Source organism: Sardina pilchardus, chromosome 8 (genome assembly GCF_963854185.1).
Source record: "Sardina pilchardus chromosome 8, fSarPil1.1, whole genome shotgun sequence".
In the NCBI taxonomy this organism is placed as follows: Eukaryota; Metazoa; Chordata; class Actinopteri; order Clupeiformes; family Clupeidae; genus Sardina; species Sardina pilchardus.
Window position 1 is genome coordinate 12,421,326 of NC_085001.1, and position 13,419 is coordinate 12,434,744.

The following is a 13,419-nucleotide window of genomic DNA, read 5'->3' on the forward strand; positions in this document are numbered from 1 at the left end:
TACAGCTCTACAAATTTGTCATCTGACTGTTGCTGAGTGACATTCAAATGAGTTGATGGTCACATTTCAAATTTGCAGTGGTCTCTTCATTTTTCTCCATAGCTGTATAATTACTTCAGCATTATACAGTACATGTTCACGAGGGTAGATTTAGTTTTGCTTATGGGCATTACACTCAGAACTGCACAGCTTGTCCATTTAATTTTTACTGTAAATGATATACAAGTAGAGCGTATTGTGAAAGGTGTAAGATTCACATACAGAATACTTCAGCTGCTTGCAAGCATGCTGGCAAGCATCTCACCTTTGTTTGCTTGAAAACACATGCCCTGATGGCGTTAGCCTAATCTTCGTCCTGAATGTAAAAAGTTTGCAACACATTCCAGAATTGTTTTTAAAATAAATTTGATGGGTAGCAAAGAAATATAGGCCACAGTATCTTATGTGTTTGTTTATCATGGCCCGTTTTAAATCAATTCTGGAGCCAACCACTAGGGGCAAATTCTTTCATGTCTGAAAGCTCAAAACGCCAGACCACTGTTCAACTTCCGCCAATCTCTAGTTGAAGTGGATGGTACAAGCGCCATTTGCCTTTCATAGCACATTTTTGTTTTATTAGCTAATTTTCTCTGAACGATACTGTCTAGCACATACAGGATGTGAATGTTGCCAAACTCCTGTGACTTCCGTGATGTTCTAGCTTTTTGTTTAGCCTCCGAAAGGGCGTGTTAAAGCCGCATTACAGCCACGCGAGTCTCGAGATTTTGAACTGGTTGTGAACGAAGGGGTGCCTGCTTCACAGAGAAAAGACTCCAAGGTATGAAACACAACCTTGTGTGCACATCATAATCACTCAGTTTTACCTATTATGCAGTTACAACTAAACAGCTGAAATAATTTTGTTATGGGTCTTTGATTAACCTAAGGAAACGCAACTTTCATTTTCAAAGGCCTGTCTGACTGACACCGCCTGAGTTTCTGCAGAGCCAACTGCAACATGTTAACATTGTTGTCTGAGTTGACTGAAAAAATACTTTTTTTCGCTGTAACTTTAAAACATGTCAGAGGTGTCATTTCCACAAATGAAACATGAAACCAAATCAAAACAGAAACATTACACTAGCATGTATTGTGTTGTTGTAACAGTAAGCTGGCATAATCAGCCTCGCTAGTAGCGACAGCGATACATTGTTGACACTACGATACATTGTAGTAGACGCTGGTTGTTTAGAATGTTGACTTAGCACTTTGTTTCGAGTGAAATACAACTCCATACTCATGCACTTATTCAAGTTGATAATAGTCATCGTTGAATTTGTTTAAGATATAATTTGGTCTTCTGTAGGCACCAGCTACAACTGCAATTAAAGTACTGACGTGTAGACAGTTTTATTGGCAAAAGGATAATGTATTATTGGACATAATTTATAGAATCAAATTATTACAACATTATGGATCCTCTAGAAACTTCATTCTCTCATTCCAGTGACATTAACGTTTGAGAATGTTGACACTCCTTAATGTATAGAAAAATAGAAATGTAATTGTTGGTCCTCTCTTTCACCTACAGCATTTTGTGCTCTTTTTTTCTTCTTCTAATTTTGCTACTCACAGGTGCTGCATCTGTTTGACCAGTGACGGTCAGACATATTGGGGAGTGGGTCGCTCCCTGTGGATGATACTGTGTTGCCCAGAGTTTGCATATTGAGGGGGGGCGGCATGATGGGTAACGTTGAGCCTGCTGTGGCTCAGAGCTTCCTGGGGAAGTTTCTGGAGGAGTTCCCGGAGCCATTCAGCCCAGACCACCCTCCGCCTGTCAACCCCCTTAGCCGCAAAGTCAGCCACAAGGAGATCAGGGGGGAGAGCCTGGATCTGGGCCTCCGTCTGCTGGCAGCCAGGTGGGTGTTGGGCTGCTAGTGAATGCAGCACCATGCACACACATTTCATTTATGTGTTTAGTTAGTTAGTTATTTGTTAGTGAACAGCGATTATCGTTTAAACAACGATCCTGACACAGTAGTATGCATAAGCACGAGGGTAGGGTTTTATACACTCCGTGGGGGTATGACCTTGATCATGTGAGAATGTGGTTTTATCTTTATTGCAACACACAAACTTCAACTCCTTTCTACATTTCACTTCAATCCACTTCTACCAACACCCTCCTGAGCAATGACTTCGGCACCTTAATCACATGCAGCATTATCTTCCTGTTTACAATATTATCTTTTGTTATGATGTATGTTATCTGGGGGTGTGTGCGGCTATCGGTCCAGCTTTTGTGGAAAAAAAAGAAAACAACTCTAGTTCACCTACAATGTCAAGACTTGCAACTTCAAGCTAAAAAGTAACGAATGCATTACACACTGACTGCACCCTTGCGGTGCATTCCTGAGATTCCAGCCGAGCAGAAGCAGTCATGCCCACCCTATCTGTTTCATGTTTGAGCACGGGAAGGATGCGTTTTCTCTCTTGCAGCGAGGATCCCAGCGATACTAATGAATGTACACTTCACAGAGTCCCCATGAGAGTTGTTAATCACCAAACATAATGAAATGTTTTTAACTTCAAGACTAGATTCTGTTTGTTATTGAAAGAAAAATGAATACGAGAGGCTGAAAATGGGTTGCCATCTCGCAGTGTAGTTTTAATGAATAGCTATGTATGTAGTTGTAATTGCACAAGCATCCCACATTGAATTGTGGATCATATGTTGAGGCAGTGAGGCATAGGTTAGTCATTCCATGTGCTGTTTTAAGTCGTGGGGATGTGTCTGTCAGTAAAGACGGGCTTCCTGTGTGCTAAATCACCATTGTTCCAGCCGCTTCCTGCTGTTCCCACTGTGTTTCCAGCTTGCATGAAGGCACATAGACACACACACACACACACACACACGCTCTCGCACAGAAGTGTGTTCAGTCGCTCTCTGATTTATTTCCTGTTTTGATAATGCATAATATTCCTCGTCATGGTTCCTTAAAATAAAGTCCTTATGTCATTTCTTTTGGTTCAGAACAACAGTTTTTTTCCATAACCTCAAACATTTCTTTTGTTAAAAAAAATTGAGCAATACATTATGTTAATGTCTTTGCATTTATCATAAATGAAGTTAAATCATTTTCTTGAGCAGCAACATGCTCTATCAACATGATTGTTTTTGGAGTGTTATTCAAAATCAAAGTTCATGAAGTCCTCCTTTAGGCCTAGTTGTGTGTGTGTGTGTGTGTGTGTGTGTGTGTGTGTGTGTGTGTGTGTGTGTGTGTGTGTGTGTGTGTGTGTGTGTGTGTGCGCACGTGTGTGCACTTACTACACAAATGATTGCACTTTTTTTTAACTGTTGTTAGAATTGCTCTGAAAAGCTTAAAATGTTTATACCATGTTGTAAGTCGCCTTGGTTAAAAGCGTCAGACAAATGTAATGTAATGTAATGTGTGTGTGTGTGTGTGTATGTGCGTGTGTGTGTGCGTGCGTGCGTGTGTGTGTGTGTGTGTGTGTGTGTGTGTAGGGATGCTCCTCTGTCTCTGAGTGTGGCGCTGTGTGAGGCGGCGGTGTCGGAGCTGATGAGGAGTGACCTCACACCCTTCCAGCTTCCGCAAGATGCAGAGCAGCAGCCAGAGGAGGACGGCCCACCTACTGCCTGTGAGTTCTCCCCACTGCCACTGGGTGCCTCTCAACATCTCTCCTCCATCCTCAAGGGACGTTCCCACTGATCTATAGCCAACACCGCCCCATCGTTCTTTATCTAGATCAGTGAGGACGAGTATCGAGGAAGGAAGGGAGGGTGTAATCTGGGAGTTAATTGAAGCTAACCAGGGGGTCAGGATTTGGAGGGTTAGCTTCAGCCAATTAGCATGTCATTTGGCCGCCGACATCTTTGAAAAAATGGCGTTCCATGGTTGTACCATATCCGGCACCAGCGCATGCACGAGACAGCTTATGCACGAGCTGTCTCAGCTCATGCACGAGTTTCGATTTCGGCACGAGCGTCCTCGCGCGTCCATGTTGAAATCGCATTCTAGAAGACATAAATAAAATGACTGACGACTAGGATTAAGTTACCGATACTTGATGCCTGTGGATTATCATTATACCAGGCTTTGTGAATAAAAGAAAAAAGCAAATGTCGTTCTAATAGGTTACTATTATTTGCATTAGACTATGTATGAGTTGGCAAGGTATGATAAGACATTCTAGGAAATGCGAAGAAATTCTCTAACTAAACCCAATCATTAACCTACTCGCTGTCGTGTAGGCTAGGCTATGAAAACTATTTTAAAACGCTCAGCTGCAGACCTGTAGCCTAGTTCATAACAACGCAGCGTTGGGGGTCACAGCCTACAGTAGATAACGGCAAAAGTTTCCGACAGTGACAGCAGACTTAAAATGCATGCTGCTCGAAACTTAACACATGGATGCGCGCTTCTACCGGTAAGCCTATAATATATTGGCTTCATTTCGTCTGTCTACAAGGTTTAAACTGCAAATTCACTGGGTGCAGCACAAATAGTAAATCTGGTATCCACACGTTTCTTACATCCCATGTCTACTTATTAAGAGTCATTTTCGTCGGGTAGACAGCCTATTGCGCACACAACGGCTACAGTCAGTTCAAAGCATTTACTGTGGGGATCATATTTATGTGTATGCTAAGTGAATTCTTGCTCAATATTGACTCGCCATGTTTATTATATCATGACATATGAATATCACATTATAGGATTTCGAGACAAGGGGCAAACTTCTCCACCACCATCCCAACTCAAATAATTAAATACATTTGCGCCTGTAACGATAGGAGCGCGTTCACGAACACCTTCTCTCACTCTCCAATCTTCATCAACGATGTACCTATGTTGTCTCGTTGTAACGTGGAACCTAATTGGCTCATTCTAGCTGGTGACGGAAATAGACACCCATGGAACGCCATTTTCTCAAAGATGGCTGCGGCCAATTTCAAACTTTTTTGGCTGAAGTAGCTAGCCTAGCATCGGCCATTGAAATGAATGGGGGCGGGACTTAGTCCCTCTCTCCAGTTCTTATAATACCTCCATGAAGCTAACTGCTTATGGCAAGTTGCATTGTAAGTTAGCACTGGGGTAGCAAAGATCAAAGTGTGCCGTCTTCACCTACCGAAGATCACAGTATCCACTAGACGGCAGTGAACAAAACTTTGTAGCGAAAAACGTCTGCATTTCCAATGTCATCATCCTCGCGAGAGTTTAACAGGTGCGATAATTGAAAATCCCTATGATATTTTCCCATAGAAAAAAATCTCAAGATACCGGATCTCCTTATTTGGGTAAAGATGGTAGCTTTGTAGGGGAACTTCAGAAGTCTATTCACTGTTGAAGCAGATGTGTCCATCTGAGGTCGACCCTGAACTTTTACAGGCTGGTGTTGGTGATCAAGTCAAAAACGTTGAAATGTGCAGTCATTGTTTCTAGTGGCTGGTAGTTGAGCTCAACAGCCAGTCAAATTCCACCCCTCCTTACCTGCTCCTGAATCAATGTGTGCCTCTCATTTAGTCTTTTATACATCCTCCCTTCCTTCCTTGGTCCTCGTCCTCACTGCAGCAACAATGGGGTTGTCTATCCAGTGTTAGTTATAGATCAGTGGGAACGAGCCTTGAAGATCGGGCATCGAGGATCGAGGGGAGAAGTTGAGAGGCACCCAATGTGGTACAGACAGGGTGATGACTGGTATCTGGAGCTTCACGTAAATGAAAGTTGGCTTTCTGCAGAGAGTAGCATATAGATATGATGTGAGGCACGGGTGGCCTGCAGATGTACTGGTCTGTTAATCATAGGGAGTGCATGCCCTCTAGTGTTCAGATGGAGATCCTGCATTTGGATAGATCTCTGAAGTTCTGTGTATTTTAAGTGAATGTGTATGTTTTGTTGTACCATATTACTAATGTCCAGAATGCATAACTACACCAGTATCGGAAAACCAAGTAGCTTAACCAAGTAACTCTTTAGCAAGGACAATGTAGTAATCATGAAAGGACAGGAGTCAACAGAATAAAGTAATTTCACAGCTAGAACCTTCTGATCACGAACAGGCAGAGGTGGAAAAGTGCAGCTTCATATAGTAAAAGTGCTACCACATATCTGAGCCAACCACACACTTAAACCAGCTGATTCTAATTCTCTACTGTAAGACTCATCCTCTAGTAATGTTACTGTATTGTAAGACCCATCATCTATGAGGGTGACATCCCCATCTTATATGAGAGTTATGTTACTCTACCGTAACACCCATCCTCTATGAGAGTAATGTTACTCTACTCTGAGCTATCCTCTATGAGAGTAATGTTACTCTACTCTGACCCCCATCTTATATGAGAGTAATGTTACTCTACTGTAACACCCATCCTCTGAGAGTAATGTTACTCTACTCTGACCCATCCTCTATGAGAGTAATGTTGCTGTACTTTGATCCCCATCCTCTATGAGAGTAATGTTACTTTGACCCCTATCTTATGAGAGTAATGTTACTGTATTCTGACCCCCATCCTCTCTGAGAGTAATGTTACTGTACTCTGACCCCTCTCCTCTATGAGAGTAATGTTACTGTACTCTGACCCATCCTCTATGAGAGTAGTGTTACTGTACTCTGACCTCCTACTCTATGAGAGTAATGTTACTGTACTCTGATCTCCTACTCTATGAGAGTAATCTTACTTTACTCTGAGCCCTATCTTATATGAGAGTAATGTTACTGTACCCTGAGCCCTATCTTATATGAGAGTAATGTTACTGTACTCTAACCCATCCTCTCTGAGAGTAATGTTACTGTACTCTAACCCATCCTCTATGAGAGTAATGTTACTGTACCCTGAGCCCTATCTTATATGAGAGTAATGTTACTGTACTCTAACCCATCCTCTATGAGAGTAATGTTACTGTACTCTGAGCCCTATCTTATATGAGAGTAATGTTACTGTACTCTAACCCATCCTCTATGAGAGTAATGTTACTCTACTCTGACCTCCTACTCTATGAGAGTAATTTTCTCTCCTTCCTGTGGTGCAGTGCTGGAGTCAGAAGGGCTGCAGCACCTTTTCCTCAATAAGCTCCGCGATGTGGCGGCGTCCTGGAGACAGCAGCTGCCCGCGCCCCAGGGGTCATCGCAACGCTTCCACCGCTGCTCTGTACACGCCATCCGCAACACGCGCAGGAAGATGGAGGACCGTCACGTCAGCGTAGCCGATTTCAACCTGCTCTTTGGGATACAGGTGAGGAACCGCTGTCAGAACAACAGCATCCCATACATGCTGCATATGGGACCCTGTGCCCATAGAGTCCAGCCTGAGGTCATGTTTCCTTTCCACTCCCACTCACTTTCTGTCTACTCTCCACTGATCCATCAGTAGAGGCTAGAAAAGTAAAAAAATACACTATAGTGCCAAAAGGATTCGCTCACCTGCCTTGACTCACATATGAACTTCAGTCACATCCTATCCTTAATTCATAGAGTTTATTAAGAGAACTGTCATCTTACTACTGACTTGTATATAGCACATTAGTGTAGTGCGGACGCTGCCTATATCTGTAGACATCAGCCGTTTCCACAGTGTGGCGCTGGTTCATCTGCTCAGGACTTAAGATGAAAGCTGAGCTTTAGTGATGGTAATCATATATGCTTGATCAGGACACACAGTGTCCAGTATGCTTAACTGTTCCTTGTGTTTTGTTTGTCCTGAATGTCAATTTGTTCAATTTGGGCGAAACCACTGAAGCCACTTTGATTCAAGTGTTTTATCAGTTGCTACGGAAAATGGCTCATCATTTCACAGTTCATTCTTTATTCATATCCCTCCATAAATTCCTATATTTGTTTTACTGTGCATGTTATTCTTATCTGTATGCTTTCTCTATATACCATTGCCTTTATGAACAAAAGAATTACAGTGCATTTGTCCTCTCATGGCAGGATGGTGTGGATAGACAGTATTATGCTGTATTTGATGGACACGGAGGTGTAGACGCTGCCACATTTGCTGCCACCCACCTTCACGTTGTTCTAAGCCAACAAGAGGACCTAGTGAAAGACCCAGCTGCTGCCTTCAAAACGGCCTTCACCCATGTGGACGACATGTTCAAGGTCAAAGCCAAGCGAGAGGTCAGTGAGAAATGGATAGCAGTCCTCCACTCACTCGGTCATCGAGAAGACCCACCACATTGATTGTGATGAAGTTTAAGTGTGTGTGTGTGTGTGTGTGTGTGTGTGTGTGTGTGTGTGTGTGTGTGTGTTTCCTGTATAGCGTCTGCGGAGTGGTAGCACTGGTCTAGCAGCGCTGCTGGCCGGGGATTCGCTGCATGTGTCCTGGCTCGGAGACTCTCAAGCCATGCTGGTCAGACAGGGAGAGCCGGTCACCCTGATGGACCCCCACAAGCCAGAGAGAGAGGTGGGTCTTTTGTACTGAAACACATAAACCACTACAGCGATGTCCTGTGTATTAGCATAAGCCGCAGGACAGTGTTTTACGGAAGATGAAAGAAACAAAGCCACATTAATACCATCTTAACTTCCCCCGTGTATTAACCTCAGAGCTTTTGCAAAATCAATGTATAAGCCGCGGCTAATAGTCAGGAAATTGTAGTATTTTGTTAAGGCTACCCAGCTATTCTCTCTTTACAATATCTTGTTTGATGTGTAGCTTAGCATTTGGCTGTTGTGCTGCACGTAAAGATGGATTAACTCAAGTTAACACTACTGACCTGCAACTTTTGCCCGTCAACAAATTGAATCCAAATTTAGAAGATGCTCATGAAGATGAACATGAATTTATGTACATCGCATCACGTAAACAATTTTAGCACTTTGAGATCATTTATTTGATGTAAAGTGCAATATAAATAAAATGTATTATTATTATTATTATTAACAATTGAATTAAAAACGTGGCCAACCTGACGGTGTAGACTGACAGAGCCTTGGTGTATTCAATGTCTGATTCCCTGATTAAACAGTACCTGACTGCCGTATTGTCAGAATACCTGCAGAGGTATTTGAATAATATGTCAACAGCCCAATTTGCATCCAGCGGGAGTATTACTGGCCATAGTGAAAGCAGTGAGTGTTGGTTTAGCGGAATCAACTAGACCTAGACACTGAGTGCGTTTACATGGACATAATATCCTGATATAAGATACCACGTAAACAGCCTTTTCCGATTGCCTTCACCGGAATAAGGTAATATTCGGAATAAGCATAACCGGAATAAGGTATGCCGAGTATTGGAATATATTGTGGGGAGCTAAGCTGACGTTACTGTTCTCCTTTCCCCTGTTCAGGATGAAAAGCAGCGGATTGAGAATCTGGGGGGATGTATCGCTTTCATGGGGTGCTGGCGTGTGAATGGCACTTACGCTGTTTCTCGAGCGATTGGTATGTCGATCGGATCCTGGAAAAGGATGATGTCAGTTACTGCACTACATCATCAGTGACATGCAGGATGACGATGCTTTCTAATTGATTATCACTTTCCAGCAAAACCTTGGCTCAATACTGTGATTGCATTTTACTTTCAAATTGAATAGTAGAACAAAGGAAATGTTGAATCTCATACTTTTTGCCATTCTGGTGTTGTAATATTTGCAGCTTCTGTCCTTGGAGACATTGCAATACATAATTATGTTGATATATACCGTAACCACTAAGTCCTTTTTAACTCCACTTTTCCCTTATTAACTCCCCCCCCCCCCCCCCCCCCCTTGGTCGATCAGGTGATTTTGACCAGAAGCCGTACGTCTCCAACATGGCCGACAGCTCCTCGACACCGCTGACCGGCAACGAGGACTACGTCCTGCTGGCGTGCGACGGCTTCTTCGACGTGGTGCGTCCGGCCGAGGTGCCCGGCCTGGTCCTGGAGGCCCTGCGGGAGTCGGAGGGCCGCGGCGGCTGCGAGGAGGTGGCCCAGCGCCTGGTGGCCCAGGCCAAGGCGGCCGGCTCCAGCGACAACATCACCGTCATGGTGGTGTTCCTGCGGGAGCCCGCTCAGCTGGTGCTGGAGGACCGGAGTGACCCGGGGCAGGCCTCTGCCTCTGCCTCTGCCTCCGCCGCGCCAGCACAGGGCTGAGGGCCACTAGCCAGGTCCAGGTCATACTGGAGGAGACGATGCTGATGGTGCTGCATCCTTCTCTCTCTCTCTCTGTCTTTCTCTCTCTTTTACTTTTTCTCTTTCTCATTGCCTTTCCCTCTCTCTCTCTCTCTTTATCTCTCTCTCTCTTTCTTTATCTCTCTCTCTCTCTCTCTCTCTCCCCCTCTCTTCTGGTGTCCCCTTGATCCCCACAAGGGCTCTTTGCTCTCCACCTGGTGGACAGAAGCAAAACTCCTTTTACTTTTCAGCGATGTGCCACAACAATAGCCTCTCTGCTTGAGGGATCAAAACAACAGCAGTGCCTAGTCATGGCTAAGCTGTTTTCTTCCCCACAAATGTGGAAATGCATTTACGATCAGTATATGTTCAGTATTTTTTTTTTTTGGTTAGTCAGGTCAAGCAGTTACTTTAAGGACTACCTTCCACAATTTTCTTTCCGATACTGATTTATTCAGGACCATTTTCTATAAAATGTTCTATATTTCTCTTACCAGTATTCAATATCAGTATTCATTCTACTCTCCCACGTGGGGGCCTTTTTTCCTCAAATTCTTTCATACAGTGTCAAAATCTGCGATATGCAAAATGTGTCTTCAAGTCTAGCAGTTTGATTTGTTGAGTGTTTAACGGACTGTCTTCCCGGTAGACTGATGTCTGACGTCCTGATGCCTGCTGGCCTGTCGTTAGTGTCTCAAATTACTGCCTGCTCAAATGTCATGAATATTTGAAAGCCTTGTGACATGTAGCTAATATAGCCGGCGCGTGGCTATAATGCGATAATGCTATTTATAGGCCAGGTCTGGTGCATATTGAAGCATAGGGTGGGGGGGTAGAGGGATCTGAGTGTTGATGTAGTGAAATAAAATACCTCAGACAACCCCCCCCACTCTTGTGACCTTGGTTTTCCTGGACCGAACTCCTTAAGAACTGCTGTTTCAGTCAATGGTATTACATAAGGTTTTTGTGTATAAGCGCAATAAGCTGTTTTGCTTTGCTTTTGTTGTGCAATGCTTTGAACATGCGTGCACTTTTTTGTGTGTCATTTGGATATAAGGACTGTTTAATTTCCTTTCCAGTGCAATTCACTGTAGTGGTCATCTGTCTTTTTGTAAGCTGTGCCATCTGTCTTGTGGTCTTAAAAGGAGATCTTAAATGAGGAATGGAAAATGTAGCATGTAGTCCGGCTAATCAAAATGTTATGTCAATACCAGCTCCAAGGACATTGATTGCTTTGCGTAGAACCACTGACCTTTGCTTTTCTCTCTTCCAAACCTAGAATGCCGTTTTTTGTGTGCGTGTTTGTATATATTGTGAGAGAGATTTCTTAACAGCTAATTGTTAACCCCAAACTAAAAAAAATAATAAGGGTTTAATTTGAGCTGTCTGTGTTAGAACTTTGCCGTAGGTGTTTTCTGTACAGCTGTCAAGTGCACTGAGCTTTTCTTTCTGATGTGGTGCCTGTCTATGTGGACATCTACCGTGCAGGGGGGGGGGGGGGGGGGGTGAGATTAAGATCATTGCCAGTAATTGAGGTAATCTGCCGCTGAATCAGCATGTCCCACTGTGCATTTGCTGGACTGATGGGAAGGTAGCATGACCTCATTGTTCAAATCCAAGCTTGCCCTCCTATCTCATCTGAACCAGCAGTTTGTGGTCACCATTTTAATTTAAATAATTTACCTGTCCAAATTTGAAGAGGCTAAAGAAAATTGACAACAAACCAAATCTGCCAACGCTCATCAGATAGAAAAATCTGCACCATTGACCGTCTTCTCTTTGTGTACAGTTTGGCACTGTGTTTGTGAATTAGGTTGCTTGTCCACAAGTCGTTGATGTGTTAGTACACTTCTCTCTTAAATACTTTTACTATGAATACCGAGTGCACGGGTAAAGCTGTTTCTTGCCATGTCTCGCAAGGCACAAACATCAGCAAGTCTGGAGTGTGTTGACCTGTAAATATAATTGACCGCATGTTGTTTTACACAAGAGTGCCACCCTTGAGGCTGTGGAGCTTTGATATACTGTGCCAATTATGTGTGTGTGTGTGTGTGTGTGTGTGTGTATGTCTGTCTGTCTGTCTGTCTCTGTGTGTGTGTGTGTGTGCGTGTGCGCATGCTGTTCAGTACATTTTTTTGTGTGTGCTGTTCAGTACATTTTTGTTACTTGCTTTGTCTTATTTTCTCAACCAGACATAAGTGGTGCCTTAATTCACCCCTGATCTTAACATTTCTTAACTTAAACCACTCTCATCACGACCCCAACAAGATGAGCTGGGCAGGAACCTTAATGGATGGTTGGTTGCATATCATTGATGGTCAATGAAGGGGACAGTGATGGAGTTGCATTTCTAACTGGACCATCACGTTTTGTGTTGTCTTTTTTAGTGTATTATTACGTTTATTGTACATGTTTATGATGTTACACTGTACTTTACTACATAACATTGAGATGTTTCATGTCAGTGATCAAGGTGAACTGCCAAACTTTATTACTGTATGACAATTTCCTGGAGCAATTTCGCAGTATTACATTTTTGAGTAACTGTATTCAGAATAACCAATTTCACGATTAAATTAACTGATTAAATGAGGTGTTTCGTATCTTCTGTTGATAATTCATCAAATAGATCAAGCAGTAAAATGCCAGTCAGGACCAAAGAAGTAGACTACTGGTGCCTGTGCTGTTACTGTACTGGTGGTAGTGGTAACACATCTAACATGAATACATCTTTATTAAGATAAATGCCAAGCAAATTCAGAAAAGGGACACTGGTTTCTCAATAAAAAATATGTTTATTATCAGTATTTTTTAATATCACAACATGCCAGCAAGTGTGACATCTGATTGTCAGGGAGTTGGGCTACTTTATGGTGTGACTAAACGACTTATGATCGGCAAGCACTGATGCTGAGAAATGGTATTTCTCAAGCAACCAAACGGTTATAGCTTGAATGAAAACTATTATTTGATTTAGAGTCAGCCTTTCATTTAAAATTCACAAAACATTTGATTGCATGTGAAACAATTGATGGAAATTCGTGCAACTCTCTGAATTGCATTATGTGAGTTTGCAAAAGGCCGACAGTTTAGATAGACTTGCAACTTCCCCTTGCTAGGCCTATTATTGCAGCCCATGAATTGGATAGTGAAAAGAATAATTTAAATTGAATGAATGTGTGGCAAAAGACTAAGCAACATCTTATCTGCGATTATTTAAAATACTTCTCATTTCATTTTTTGTAACAAGAATGGATGGCCAAGACTTTAAAACGTAATCAAGTGCAGATAATGCAACAAAGATCTGTGACAAGGAT

At 42.8% G+C, this 13,419-nt stretch overlaps 1 protein-coding gene across 1 annotated transcript; it reads left to right on the forward strand.

Moving 5' to 3' along the window:
- Window positions 1-629: 629 nt before the first annotated feature.
- On the forward strand, window positions 630-12,691 carry ppm1f (protein phosphatase, Mg2+/Mn2+ dependent, 1F). The gene is made up of 8 exons (XM_062542746.1): window positions 630-817; window positions 1,615-1,898; window positions 3,506-3,639; window positions 7,035-7,237; window positions 7,936-8,124; window positions 8,267-8,410; window positions 9,300-9,393; window positions 9,732-12,691. The coding sequence occupies exons 2-8, from the start codon at window positions 1,720-1,722 to the stop codon at window positions 10,082-10,084; spliced, it is 1,296 nt and encodes a 431-aa protein (XP_062398730.1). The 5' UTR covers window positions 630-817; window positions 1,615-1,719; the 3' UTR covers window positions 10,085-12,691.
- Window positions 12,692-13,419: the final 728 nt, after the last annotated feature.